We start from the raw sequence: 15,450 nt of genomic DNA on the forward strand, positions 1-15,450 counted from the left end.
GTAACACGACCTAATACGTTGAAAGTCTGTTTCGATCAGTGGGCTACTGTACATCTCGGGTAGCTTATACAAAATATGACTATTTTAAAAAATCCTCTGCTGATAGAAAAATATGGTACATATTTTCAAAAATTACTTAGCGAGTTGGACGTGCGGTTAGTATCGCGTAGCTATGCGCTTGCATTCGGGGGATGGTGGGTTTGAATCCCACCGTCGGCAGCCATTAAGATGGTTTTCAGTAGTTTCCCCATTTTTACACCAGGAAGTCCTGGGACTGTTACTTAATTAAGGCCATGACTGCTACCTTCCTAATCCAGGACCTTTCCCATCCTGCGGCCCCAGAAACCTCCGATGTATTAGAGTGACTAGCATTTTTTTTTCTAAGAAAGGAGTTCATAGTATGAAGACCAGATGGCAGCAGCGAGCACTGAATGCTGTTACTGCTGTCTTGCCAGCACATACTACACAGATGCAGTAGGAGCGGTGACTCTAATGTGCCGTGAATCGGATCACTTTATCGATTCAGTAACGTGAACAGAATAAAATGAATCGATTCAGTAAAATGAATCGAATGTCCCATCACTAGCACGCTCGCTTGCTAGCGGTAATGACTTGCCACACAAGTGATAGTTCAGTTTGGTGATTGCAGGTTTATACAGGTACCCATTGAATAAGGTTGTGAAGACCATGTAGTTTTCGATATAGACTTAATTAACGTGAATTTATTTACTGAAAATATAGTTAAACACGTTATAAGTTATTGTTCACCGATCGAGTTGGCCGTGCAGTTAGGGGCGCACAGCTGTGAGCTTGCATTGTTGGATGCGCTTGAGAACGGTTGGCTGTTGAGAGAGCTCTTGCATTATTGTAGTGATAAAGTAGTGAAAACCTATTGAAATAGCTTAATTTTGTGTATATCTGATTCATCTAGTGCTGTTTATATAGTGGTTTTTAGTGCTTGTTGGTAGAAATTGGGAGTAGTGATATTTATTTAAATTTTGTAACAAGTAAATTCAGTTGGTCTTCAGTAAATTACGTTTTCTAGGTTAAGTAGGCTAGCTAGGTGTACCTTGTTTCGAATTTAGGTTTAGGAAATACTTTAGGTAATAATATTAACTGTAAAAATATTTGTAAATATCTGTAGGTTCGTTGGTTGTACTTACAAAGGCAGATTATCATAAGGAATAGTACCGTAACTTCTGCAGCAACTTCTCCGGTATTTCGTATAGATATCCGTTCAAACTGTCGCGAAGGTAATAATTTACTACATTAAAAAACACGATACGCCTGTAAACTTCCATTTAAAAAGAAGTTAAATAGATTACACGGTAATAGTTAACAGTCGTATTGTTATTGATTATTGTCGCTCCTCATATTCAAATATTGCATTGTTGGCTACATTCGTGAACAAATGGTGTAGTGTAGTCAAGTAAATATAAATAAAAATCAGCTGACCTTGTATTCCATTCATTTGTACTTCTGAGTAGGTAGTTAGTATCCGTAATTTATATTTCGCTCCCTCGATCTTTCAGTATTTATGAGCGGTTAGCTAATAATAATAATAAAGTTCATATATCCCGGTAATTGCAGTTCAAGTCCCCGGAGTAGTAGTAGTTTTGATAGAAATATTTGAGAAATTATTGTAGACAACCTCGTATGTTTCAGTAGGCCTAATTAAGAACACTTTTATTCTCCGTCCCATGGAGTAGGGAAAATAATAGTAATCCACCAGCTGTAATAATCACATAACCACATTTCAGTAGAATTGTAGTGAAGATAAGGTATAATATATTAGATAGTATCTTGCCAGTTATATTCGTGTTTTTCTTCGTGTACAGCAATCCTTTCGATACTTAAGCATTTAACCAAACGCAGTGTAGTGTAGTGTAGATACATTGTAGTATAGATACAGTACATTTAGATAATGCCGTATCTTGCCTGCTATATTCGTGTGTTATCTTTCGTGTGTATCTATTAGACCGTAATACTAATAATAATTTGTCTAAGCATTTAGCTTCATTGGTAATCTTTGAGTACAGTAGTTCTTGCAAATTTCATTTCTGTTGTGCTTAGTAGTGACATACGCTACAGTACCGGTATTGTAATTAGGATACGTCTGAAAGTAGTTTAAAAATTACTGTAGTGTACTGTATAGTAGTATATGAGTAATATCCTATTAGAATTTAGTGTGCTTATTTTATTATTGTAAAATATTTGTGTAGTACTGGTGTAGTAGAGGTATCCGTAGAAACTCTCACTAAAATACTGTTGTTGTAATTAGGATAGGCTTAATTGCAGTTTGGAATTGTGTAGTTCTTGTGTATTACTTTCGATATTCAGTAATTAACAGCAGTTTTTTATCCTGTTAGGGGTTGTAGGATAAAAAAAATAGAGCACGACTAAGTAGTATTGTAGTGTAGTCGTATATTAATTACCTTATTGTCGTGTACTATCCCAGACAATATATCCCTCCATTCATTTTTTTTTTTGCAAATAAGTTATTTTATTTTTAATCTAATTTTTTTCCCCCCGTAAAGAATGGCTAAGGAGCACGAGTGTACTTACTGTGGATGTGGTGAGGCATTGCGGGGTATGAGGGAGGAGTTAGAAAGTTTGAGGGAGATAATTAGGATTCTCACAGAAGACAGGAAGGAAGATAGGACTCCCTCAAACAATGTACAGGTTACAGTAGGTGTACAAGAGGGAGGGGAAGGAAAGGGAGGAGTTGTAGAAGACAGGTGGTCTAATGTTCTAAGGGGAAGGAGATTGCAGGCTAAGGGCTCTATTCAGGATCAGAATTCAGGACAGGTGTCTGTGCGAAATCGGTACAAGTCACTCCAGGTAGAACAACAGAGGGAAGATGAGGGACAGGGAACTGTTGCTGAGATGCGTGGAAGTAGGAGGAAGGGAAAAGGTAGGAAAGGGAAATGTAGAGTAGAGGATAGGAAAAGACAGGTGGAACAGGGTCATGGGAAGGAGAAAAGGGAGGAGGAAGTAGCTTCTGCAGCTCTCAGGAAAGATAGGGCTGACCAGGAGGGGAGGGGATCAAATGAGGTGGGTAGGGTTGAGACTCTGGTCATGGGGGATTCCATCGTTAGACACGTGGGGAAAGTGTGTGGAGGAAAGGGAACCAGGGTAGAATGTTATCCAGGAATTAGGCTGAGGCAGATGTTGAGGAAAGTAGAAGAGAGGGAGGAGGGGAAGGAGAAGGTGGTAGTGTTTCACGTTGGTACCAACAACGTAAGGTAAGCTGTTATAAGTACCAACATAGTTGGAGATGTGTGGGATCTGGTAAATGCAGCACGGGTGAAGTTTAAGAAAGCGGAGATTGTTATTAGTGGAATACTGTGTAGGAGGGATACTGACTGGAGGGTGATTGGGGATTTAAATGAAACTATGGAGTGGGTATGTGGGAAACTGGGAGTGAAATTTCTAGATCCTAATGGGTGGGTAGGAGATAGGGATCTGCGCTCGGATGGCCTTCATTTAAACCGCAGTGGTACGTATAAGTTAGGAAATTTGTTTGGAAAGGTAATAGGGAGGTACATTTAGGGAAACGGGATGGCCTAGGGAGCGGTGATAAGGGAACAGGGAACTGGAAATCAAGTAGGGATGACATAAAATTGTTAGTATTGAACTGTAGAAGTATTGTAAAGAAAGGAATAGAATTAAGTAATTTAATAGATATATATTTACCAGATATTGTAATAGGAGTTGAATCATGGCTGAGAAATGATATAATGGATGCAGAAATTTTCTCACTGCACTGGAGTGTGTATCGTAGAGATAGGATAGGAATGGTGGGAGGGGGAGTGTTCATTCTGGTGAAAGAAGAATTTGTAAGCTACGAAAAAGTTAAAGATGAGGCACATGAAATTCTAGGTGTAAGGCTCATTTCTAAAGATAGTAGGCAACTTGATATATTTGGAGTGTACAGATCGGGAAAGGGTAGCACTGACGCGGATTCGGAATTATTTGATAGGATAGTCAGCTATGTGGGAAATGACGTGGAAAGAAATGTGATTGTAGCGGGAGATCTGAATTTGCCAGATGTAAATTGGGAAGGAAATGCGAACGACAGGAAACATGACCAACAAATGGCAAATAAGTTAATATGGGAAGGACAGCTGATTCAGAAAGTGATGGAACCAACCAGAGGGAAAAATGTCCTGGATGTCATGCTGATAAAACCAGATGAGCTGTATAGGGAAACTGAAGTAATAGATGGTATTAGTGATCATGAAGCTGTTTTTGTGGTAGTTAAAAATAAATGTGATAGAAAGGAAGGTCTTAAAAGTAGGACTGTTAGGCAGTACCATATGGCTGATAAAGCAGGCATGAGGCAGTTTCTAAAAAGTAACTATGATCGGTGGAAAACGCTAAATAAAAATGCAAACAGACTCTGGGATGGGTTTAAAGAAATTGTTGAGAAATGCGAAAACAGGTTTGTACCTTTAAGGGTGGTAAGGAATGGTAAAGACCCACCTTATTATAATAGAGAATAAAAGAGACTAAGAAGGAGGTGCAGACTGGAAAGAAATAGAGTTAGAAGTGGCTGTGGAAGTAAGGAGAAATTGAAGGAACTTACTAGAAAATTGAATCAAGCAAAGAAGGCAGCTAAGGATTACATGATGGCAAGCATAATTGGCAGTCATACAAATTTTAGTGAAAAATGGAAGGGTATGTAGGTATTTTAAGGCAGAAACAGGTTCCAAGAAGGACATTCCAGGAATAATTAATGAACAAGGGGAGTGTGTATGCGAGGATCTTCAAAAGGCAGAAGTATTCAGTCAGCAGTATGTAAAGATTGTTGGTTGCAAGGATAATGTCGAGATAGAGGAGGAGACTAAGGCCAAAGAAGTAATAAAATGTACATATGATAACAATGACATTTACAATAAGATACAAAAATTGAAAACTAGAAAAGCGGCCGGAATTGATCAGATTTCTGGGGATATACTAAAGACAATGGGTTGGGATATAGTACTATATCTGAAGTACTTATTTGATTATTGTTTGGTCGGAGGGGCTATACCAGATGAATGGAGAGTTGCTATAGTAGTCCCTGTGTAAAAAGGAAAGGGTGATAGACATAAAGCTGAAAATTACAGGCCAGTAAGTTTGACATGCATTGTATATAAGCTTTGGGAAGGCATTCTTTCTGATTATATTAGACATGTTTGTGAAATTAATAACTGGTTCGATAGAAGGCAATTCGGTTTTAGGAAAGGTTATTCCACTGTAGCTCAACTTGTAGGATTCCAGCAAGATATAGCAGATATCTTGGATTCAGGAGGTCAAATGGACTGTATCGCGATTGACCTGTCTAAAGCATTTGATAGGGTGGATCATGGGAGACTACTGGCAAAAATGAGTGCAATTGGACTAGACAAAAGAGTGACTGAATGGGTTGCTATATTTCTAGAAAATAGATCTCAGAGAGTTAGAGTAGGTGAAGCTTTGTCTGACCCTGTAATAGTTGAGAGGGAAGTTCCTCAGGGCAGTGTTATCGGACCTTTATGTTTTCTTATATATATAAATGATATGAGTAAAGGAGTGGAATCAGAGGTAAGGCTTTTTGCGGATGATGTTATTCTCTATAGAGTGATAAATAAGTTACAAGATTGTGAGCAACTGCAACGTGACCTCGAAAATGTTGTGAGATGGACAGCAGGCAATGGTATGTTGATGAATGGGGTTAAAAGTCAGGTTGTGAGTTTCACAAATAAGAAAAGCCCTCTCAGTTTTAATTACTGCGTTGATGGGGTGAAAGTTCCTTTTGGGGATCATTGTAAGTATCTAGGTGTTAATATAAGGAAAGATCTTCATTGGGGTAATCACATAAATGGGATTGTAAATAAAGGGTACCGATCTCTGCACATGGTTATGGGGGTGTTTAGGGGTTGTAGTAAGGATGTAAAGGAGGGTGCATATAAGTCTCTGGTAAGACCCCAACTAGAGTATGGTTCCAGTGTATGGGAGCCTCACCAGGATTACCTGATTCAAGAACTGGAAAAAATCCATAGAAAAGCAGCTCGATTTGTTCTGAGTGATTTCCGACAAAAGAGTAGCGTTACAAAAATGTTGCAATGTTGGGTTGGGAAGAATTGAGAGGAAGAAGAAGAGCTGCTCGACTAAGTGGTATGTTACAAGTTATAAACCTCATTTTAGGTCCGTATTGAAAAATTTTTAACAGTTCAACAATAATAAAGGTGTTTTAATTTATTCCACCTATTCAATACTTATATTTTCACTTATAGTTGTTACATAATTAAATTCTTAGTTACATGGGACATGTTTCGCCCTCAATTAAGGGCATCTTCAGCCTAAATACAATAATAAAAAATACAACTAAATTAAAAGTGGAAGTTAAATACAATCATCAAAAATAAAAATAAAATAAAAAGTGGAAGTTAAAAGTTTAGTCTGTTATTAAAATTCGGAACAATAAAAATGTGAAAAATGATAAAATAAAAAGATGCTAATGGAAAACTGTCTTATGATTAAACTATAATCTTGTCGGAGACTAAAACTTCTATTAAAATTCTAATTAAAACAGTTCATATAAAATATTGGAAAATCAAAGTGGTAGTAATAAAAAGCCAACATCATGAGGGCGTGTACACAAGCATAAACTTGATTGTCATGAATACAATCTTTTCAAGGCTGCTTACATGTAAGTCCTCATCTGTTTCAAAATTATGTAAGACTGAATTCTCTCCTTACGTTCAATTTCTTATTTCTTCTTTTCCTTCTCTTACAGAAAACTTATTTCTGCATCTGTTGACATTTTCTGGCAAGGATTCAGCCATTTTATTACCTACCGGTGCTAACGGCCTCTTACAATTTTTCAATAGACGCTTCTGCCTTACTTGCTACGAATTTCATCAGTGTCACACGTAATGTGACAGCCAACCAGGCAAAATGTAGATTAAATAAGTTTCTCAATCTGAAAATGAAGATTTGTAAGTTAGGAAAAGATTTAGCTTTTCTTAAACAATGTCTGAGACTAAAACTTGTACCTACTTTTCTTAAATCAACACAACGTAAGAACATAAGCAATCCAAGCCATAATGTAACCCAAAATAAGGTAAATGAATTATGGCTTAAAAATGAAATCAAGGCATATTACGGGAAGAAATCCAAATTGAATTTGCAATTATATAACGTTCACTTAGCGGTGACTCAGGATTTAGCCCCATTAGAATGGCAGTCTTTTTATCAACACATGGAACACAAATTAACATACGCACTTAGTAAGAAACAGGATACATTGAATAAGAAATTGAATCATTTAATAGACACACAAATACGTCGTAGTAAACAAACGAAACAAGAACAAATTAAGGGCCCATCGGACAATGTTACTCCCACGGTAGTTAACTTGACCAAGGTAAAATTTACGGAAGGAGAGAATGACCTACTTAAAAGGGGTCCAAAATACAATTGGCCTAATAAAGATAGAGAAATAGATATCATTAACACAGTTGCAGAAGCGGAGGCGAATATATCAAAACTCCCACGCGATGTACAAGACGAAGTAAGATTGGAGTTAAAGAAGAAATTACCCAGACTGGCTAAAGAAATTTATTCCAATTTTGATCCCAAACAACAGAAAACAATAAAAAACATGAAATCGAAAATTGAAGATAACAATATTATAGTAACCAAGGCTGACAAGGGGGGTGCGATCGTTTTGATGGATAAAGATACATATATCAAGAAAACTGAAGAATTTTTTGATAATAACAAATATACATTAGTAACAAAAAATCCGCTAGCTAAAATTCAACGCAACTTAAAAGCCTTACTTAAAAGATCCACATCTCTCTTTACTGAACAAGAACAATTAAAACTTGTCAATATGAATCCTAGGCTCCCGGAAACTAGAGCTATGCCCAAAATACATAAAAAAGATATTCCGATTCGTCCGATTATCAATTGCCGTAATTCTCCCACGTATAAAGTCTCCAAATAAATTCACAATTTTTTGAAAAGACATTACACTTTTAATAATAAACAACCATTAAGAAATTCCATTGACTTGTGTGACATTTTGCTTGGATTTGGCGTACTTCCAAACCAGATGATGTGTTCGTATGACGTAGTGAATATGTTCCCAAATATTCCGACAGATAAAACTGTTAATATCATTCATGATAATATTTGTAAACACAGTAATCTTAGTAAAATGGAAGTAGAAGAATTCACTAGATTGTTAAAGTTCGTATTAGACAATAATTACTTCACATTTAACAATAATATTTATAAACAGAATGGATTAGCAATAGGTGACCCAATATCGGGCATCCTTGCCGACATATTTATGGATTCAATCGAACACAATGAAATAATAGCAAAAATTAAAGGAATAGATTTATGGTTGAGATATGTAGATGATACATTTGTAATCATAAACAAAGATGTCACTAATAGTCAAGAAATCTTAAATAAATTAAATGAAATCGAACCTAATTTGAAATTCACGAGAGAGGACGAAGTCGATAACTCATTGAATTTTCTAGATATAACAGTTACGCGTAAGGTTAACACTTTTGATTTCCAAATATTTAGAAAACCGACACAATCATCTACAACTATAAACAATTCCTCTTTACACCCGAGTTCACATAAACAAGCATCTTTTCACAGTCTAATTTATAGAGCACTTAGAATCCCTCTATCTCCCAAGAATTTGAAGAAAGAATTTAATTATATTAGATACCTCGCTAAACAAAATGGTTTCAAAATAGAAATGATCAACAAATTAATCAATAAAATTAAGAACAAATTATCTACGAATCTGATACCAGAAAAGACCAAAAAAACTGAGTATGCTACATTCACTTTTAATAATCCAGCTATACACCAGATTACTAGCGTATTCAAGAAACATAATTTTAATATAGCTTTTAGAACTACTAATACTAACCAGTCCATATTCTTTAATCATAAAAAAGTTAATTATGATAAGAATCGTTATTTAGGATCGGGAGTATACAGACTTAAATGTACTCAGTGTAATTTTTCATATGTTGGACAGACTGGGAGAAATTTTATGACAAGATACATGGAACATGTTAACGCGGAAAAACATAGGAAATACTCAGCGATGAGTTTGCATATGAGGGAGACTGGTCACAGATTTGAATCCATAGAGAAAGACTTAGCAATAATTAGAAACATACAAAAAGGAAGAATGCTGAACGAATTAGAAAGTTTATACATTTATTTAGATCAGACGTACAATAAGCAAAAGAATCTCAATGAAACCACGGACAATAAAAGTATGCTACATGAATTAATGCCGGAATTATTAAAGTCAGTTAGTTCGAATAAATTTAGGATACCTAATATATTTAATTCTTCAAACCCTAATACTCCTCCCATACCTACAGATATTAGGCCTACTTCCAGCAATGCAGTTGACTCCGCCCCTTTGTCAGCCTCGTCACATTTGACTCCACCCATCCTCTCCTCCCTTCCGCACTCCCCTATTCCTTCCCCTCCGAGTTCACTACCGCCTCTGCAGCACAGTTATAACACCAGACTCAAAGCCAGCAGACGGGCAGCAACCAACTCAACAGTAGTTAACAAATAACAACTTCCACTTACATGTAAGTCCTCATCTGTTTCAAAATTATGTAAGACTGAATTCTCTCCTTACGTTCAATTTCTTATTTCTTCTTTTCCTTCTCTTACAGAAAACTTATTTCTGCATCTGTTGACATTTTCTGGCAAGGATTCAGCCATTTTATTACCTACCGGTGCTAACGGCCTCTTACAATTTTTCAATAGACGCTTCTGCCTTACTTGCTACGAATTTCATCAGCGGCCTTGAAAAGATTGTATTCATGACAATCAAGTTTATGCTTGTGTACACGCCCTCATGATGTTGGCTTTTTATTACTACCACTTTGATTTTCCAATATTTTATATGAACTGTTTTAATTAGAATTTTAATAGAAGTTTTAGTCTCCGACAAGATTATAGTTTAATCATAAGACAGTTTTCCATTAGCATCTTTTTATTTTATCATTTTTCACATTTTTATTGTTCCGAATTTTAATAACAGACTAAACTTTTAACTTCCACTTTTTATTTTATTTTTATTTTTGATGATTGTATTTAACTTCCACTTTTAATTTAGTTGTATTTTTGATTATTGTATTTAGGCTGAAGATGCCCTTAATTGAGGGCGAAACATGTCCCATGTAACTAAGAATTTAATTATGTAACAACTATAAGTGAAAATATAAGTATTGAATAGGTGGAATAAATTAAAACACCTTTATTATTGTTGAACTGTTAAGTGGTATGTTCCGAGCTGTCAGCGGAGAGATGGCGTGGAATGATATTAGTAGACGAATAAGTTTGAATGGCGTTTATGAAAGTAGGAAAAATCACAATATCAAGATAAAGTTGGAATTCAAGAGGACAAACTGGGGCAAATATTCATTTATAGGAAGTGGAGTTGGGGATTGGAATAACTTACCAAGGGAGATGTTCAATAAATTTCCAATTTCTTTGAAATCATTTAGGAAAAGGCTAGGAAAGCAACAGATAGGGAATCTGCGACCTGGGCGACTGCCCTAAATGCAGATCAGTATTGATTGTATATTGTATTGTATTGTATTGCATTTGGGAGATAGTGGATTGCAGCCCCACTGTCGGCAGCCCTGAAGATGGTTTTCCACGGTTTCCATTTTTCACACTATCGCCATAAGACCTATCTGTGTCGGTGCAATGTGAAGCCAATTGTATAAAAAAGTTATGATTCAGATCTAAAACTATATTTTGATTGTAGAAGGTAGATTGTCATTTATATACAAATGTCTGGAAGTAGATATGAAGTGTAAAATATTTAATTATAGTCAGTTAAGGCTCTAGTAAAACTTAATGTAACATTGTTGACACAGCAACAATTCAAGAGAACATCGAGTGTGGACTGTAGAAGACCTGTATCTGCTGGGTACCTAAGCTTATAATCATCAATGAAGAGTGTAGTATTTGTTTTTCATTGAGCTGCTACCTTATGAGACTCCAGAGGTGACTGAAAGCAATGAGAATGATGAGCAAGTTGTTACTCGGTGTTAAGTCTATTGGAATATATGACAGTATAATGGCACTATGACACTGCATTATATCTTTTGCTGTAATATGCTGCCTAAAATATTACAGCAGAGATGCTCACTTTCAAGAAAGGCAATTCCTAATAGAGCCGTTAGGATACAGGTGGGGGGGGTTGTAGATTTTTTCCCTGAGATCTTTCTTGAAAAATCAATGAACAACATACAATCCAACCAGATGTAACATATTCAAAGACTGGAATATAAAGAGTGTATGATTCTTACCTGCTAAAGTAACAGGTGATCTGAAGTACATATCTAAGTGGAGGTTGAAGGATCATTTCTTTTGTTGAGTACTGTAGTTGCTTCCTTAGCAGCTTGTAGTTCCTGTTTGGTAAATGTACACTGGTGACATGCTTTTTCTTTTGATATCATGTGCATCCTCTGCACTAACAGAGCACTTAACAGTTTGGTGTTCATATTAGCATGGAATTCAGTGTTGTTCTTCCTCTTCATGCGCATCTGAAAAATCGTGGCTACACACACTACAAAAGACGTGTGAATGAGATTTTGAGGACACAGTAAACAGGGCCATTCTTTCTAGTATTCCTCCCTAAATTTTTGAACTACTTTTGGTTTATTACTAGAGTTACTAGTCACGGTTATGTCATCGCACGTATTTCCCTGCACAAGAAATCGCTTCATTATTTCAAACCTTTTGCATTTCGTAACACACGATTAGCATATATCCTAGAAGAGCAATATATGTAAATTTTTCAACCAAAATCACAATAAATTCTTCTTCAAGAGTGATGCACACAGTATTCACAATGAAACTGAGTTTGTCAGCATTTTGCCGCCAAAACAAAGACAAAAGAACTCGCATACTTGCATGGAAGTCTGATCATGTGACGAAGAAAGACAACAACTCCGCGAGATATACCACTTCACAGGTGCCTGTTTTTCCGGTACTGGAAGCACACACTGCGTTCGGCGAGTCATCATCATCTGCAGTTTCCAGTTGATGGCTGGGTCTGCTTGGAACATGGCCTCTCCATCTCCTCTTGTCTTCCCACTACTCTTCCCTAGTCACTCTTGCCCAGTCCTCACCTCTTCTCTGTACACACTCTTGCATTCCTTTTATCCACCCGTCTCTTGGTCTTCCTCTTGGTCGTTTACCTATTATCTTCATTTCGTGCATCCTCTTCGGTATCCTTGCCTCTGTCATTCTGTTCATGTGTCAGCACCATCTAAGTCTAGATGCCTCTATCCTGTTCTGTAGTGGCTCTTCTTTTACTATATCTCGAACCTTCTCATTTCTCATCTTATCCAGTCTTGTCACTCCTATCCTGCTTCTCAGAAATTTCATTTCACTTGCCTGTATTCTATTCATGGCTCTCTTGCCTCATTACTCAAGTCTCAGCTGCGAACGTCAGAATAGGTATATAGTAAATTCTGTATATCACCCTTTTGGTTCTCTGAGGGACATCCTTGTTCCAAACCAGGCTTCTGACACTTTTCAGGAATGCTCCTACTTTTCTTCCATGCTCGATTATTTCCTTATCATTTCTTCCACTTTCCTCTATGATACTTCCCATGTACTTGAAACTCTCTACCTTCCTAAGCTGTTCCCCCTGCAAGCAATATCCCTCTCATAGGTCTCTCCTTCTTTCTAGTTGTGATCACTATCTCGTTCTTTTGGGCATTCAATTTCATTCCATATTGTTCCACCTCATTTACCCAAGCATCTAACTTTTCCTGGATATCCTCTTCTTTTTCTCCCCAGACTAACAGGTCATCTGCAAACATCATCACTTTCATTTTTCCTTCAATTTTCCTTGCCACTTTTGTCATTATCTCGTTCATTGCAAAGGTGACAGAGCACTTCCTTGTTTTAATCCACCTTTTTGCTCAAACCAGCCTGTTCTCTCTCCTCCTATTTTCACACAACTGACACTCCCCTTGTACATCTCCTTCTCTCTTTCTAGGGTCTGTTCCTCAACACCTTTTCTCTGTAAGGCTTCCCATACCTTGTTTCTACACACACGATCGTAAGCTTTCTCAAAGTTCACGAAGGCCATTACAAGATCCTTACCCCATTCGTGATGATGCTCTTGTAGCTGTCTTACTGCGAATATAAGGTCTACTGTAGACCTTCCTGATCTGAAGCCGTACTGCTCTTCACTCAACTTTTCTTCCACCCTCTCGAGGGACAGGTAGGGGGTATAAATGATTACTGAGAAATCCAAAAATAATATTCTGAGAATTCAAGCTGTAATGGCATTCCTTGTGTATCCTTTTGAACACTTAGATTTAAAAATCAACAAAAAAATCATAATTTGTGGTGTGTGATTCGTAAAGGCGTAATTATGATAGGTAATTCGTAATTATTAAGATTGAATCATAATAGTTGGCATCTCTGTTACAGTTTGCTTGCTTGTTGAAATATGCCAAATCTCCAGTTAAATATAATGAATTGAACAACGAATACCTACTTTATAGTGTTCTCCAATTAATTGTCTAAACATACTTAAAAAATCACTTATTTATTTCATTTATCCTTCTTAAATAAAAACAGAAAAAATCTTCATTGAAGAAAGAGAAATATAAAAAATAAGCTAATAATTTTTCTTAACACTTCAGTCATTACAATTAAACCAGGTTGGTTTTTAACAAGTTGATGGCAGGACAGGAGCAAAGCTTTCTCTCAAATATATTTCCTCAGACTACAATACAGTTGTGGATTAGTTTAATTGAAGAAATTTTTTTTTTAAATTAGTCTCTTAATAAAATGTTGAAATAAAACACATCCATCCAGTTACTCATAATTAAAATCTCATTCTATACCTATAAAACTGTTGGACTGTCTTGCCATTATTTCAGTTCCTTGAGTATTTAATAGTTGTTTACAATGAATCTTTTTTTCAGAAAGACTCTCATTGATGAGAGTATTGAAAGGGCCGTGGCAAGTATGCAGACCGTTATTGAACTTGGACGAGTAATTCGGGACAGAAAAACCATTCCAATCAAGGTAATAGTGCAATAAGTTGTGGCTTTCAAGTTCTCCAGTCAGATCTTTGTTTTAGGGTGACAATTTGCATGACAATTTGCAGAGTTTGGTATGGTGTTTTAACCCTTAGTAGACCAGTATCAAGGTACACTCAATCACGAGAATCATTGTTTTGGGTCCAACATTGAGTGCCACTTGACATTTATTTTGACAGAGTGTAATTAGTTTAGTTTTTTATTTAATGTAATAGAGAAATCTACACTCAAGTTTGAGCATTAATTAAATTTCACATTTCAGTCTTTGCTATAGTCTGTAATTGTCCTGGTTCTTTTCGTGTATGTTGTGATGTGATATCTACTACACTTCTGTCCGCACAAAGTACACTTACAATCTTTGTCTGGCTCATGGAACTTCTTGTTTACGTATATCTTGTGGTGAAACCCGTGTATGGAGAGTTGTGTTATGACGTGGCACTGCGTGTTGCACTCTCTAGTCCATCTATCGTCCGTCATCGCTGGTGAGGCGTAAAAGTCGAGGTCAGTTTCACTTTTCTTCCTTTCGCTGATGTTTACTAGTACCCTGCTTGCTTCCGTTGATTGTAGATAGAATTGTGATCGTATATCTTCTATGAAATAAGTCTCCCACATCATTTCATATACCATCCGGGATGGCACTGTCTTTCCAACTCAGGTAATCCTCTTCATGAACATTGCTTTTATTCTTTCTATTCTCATCAGGTCTCCGATCTTCAGCTTTTCCCACACGATCTCAATTCCATATGTTATCGCTGGCACTACTGTCGTCTTGAAAAGTCTCATCGCCGTGCTAATTGATAAGTTCGATATGTTTTGGATGCTGTATGAGGCTGTGATTGCTGTTGCCATTCTTTCTTGAATATGTATACCAAGGACACCACCATTGTCTGTAGTGTTGTTCTCAAATATTTGTAATTTCATATCTTTTGTAATGGCTTTTGGTGTAATGTTATGTTGTCTTTGGGCGTTGATTTCCCACCTTTTCTGAAGGTCTTTTCTTCATTTATCTGTAGGCTGTTTTCCTCCGCTCAGGTCTCTAGTCTGCGGACTGCCCTTTGCACATCCTCCTTTTCTTTTGCTCCAGTCACCATGTCGTCTCCGTATAGGATCAGCTCTGCTTTTGATCCTTCCTCTACTATGCGGTTCACATCTGCTGTGTAAATGTTGAAAAGTGTGGGACTCATGGGATCCCCTTGCATAACTTTGTTTGTATTATGTCTTCAGAAATTTCTACGTTCTTGTTTATTCGGATTATGTTCCTCTGTAGACATGCTTTGATTATTCTCACTAGTGGGTCTCTCTCGCCGATTGTCCGTTTCATTTCCTCGATTAGCTT

General features: G+C 36.8%; 1 protein-coding gene across 2 annotated transcripts in view; it reads left to right on the plus strand.

The window, feature by feature from the left end:
- The window catches only part of IleRS (Isoleucyl-tRNA synthetase), a 270,753-nt gene that overhangs the window by 169,955 nt on the left and 85,348 nt on the right, over positions 1–15,450 (plus strand). For both annotated transcript variants that reach the window (XM_067150874.2, XM_067150873.2), the window contains exon 15: positions 13,998–14,100. In XM_067150874.2, the coding sequence (XP_067006975.2) occupies positions 13,998–14,100 (103 nt within the window). The remainder of the gene's footprint in view (positions 1–13,997; positions 14,101–15,450) is intronic.

This window comes from Anabrus simplex, chromosome 7, assembly GCF_040414725.1.
Source record: "Anabrus simplex isolate iqAnaSimp1 chromosome 7, ASM4041472v1, whole genome shotgun sequence".
In the NCBI taxonomy this organism is placed as follows: domain Eukaryota; kingdom Metazoa; phylum Arthropoda; class Insecta; order Orthoptera; family Tettigoniidae; genus Anabrus; species Anabrus simplex.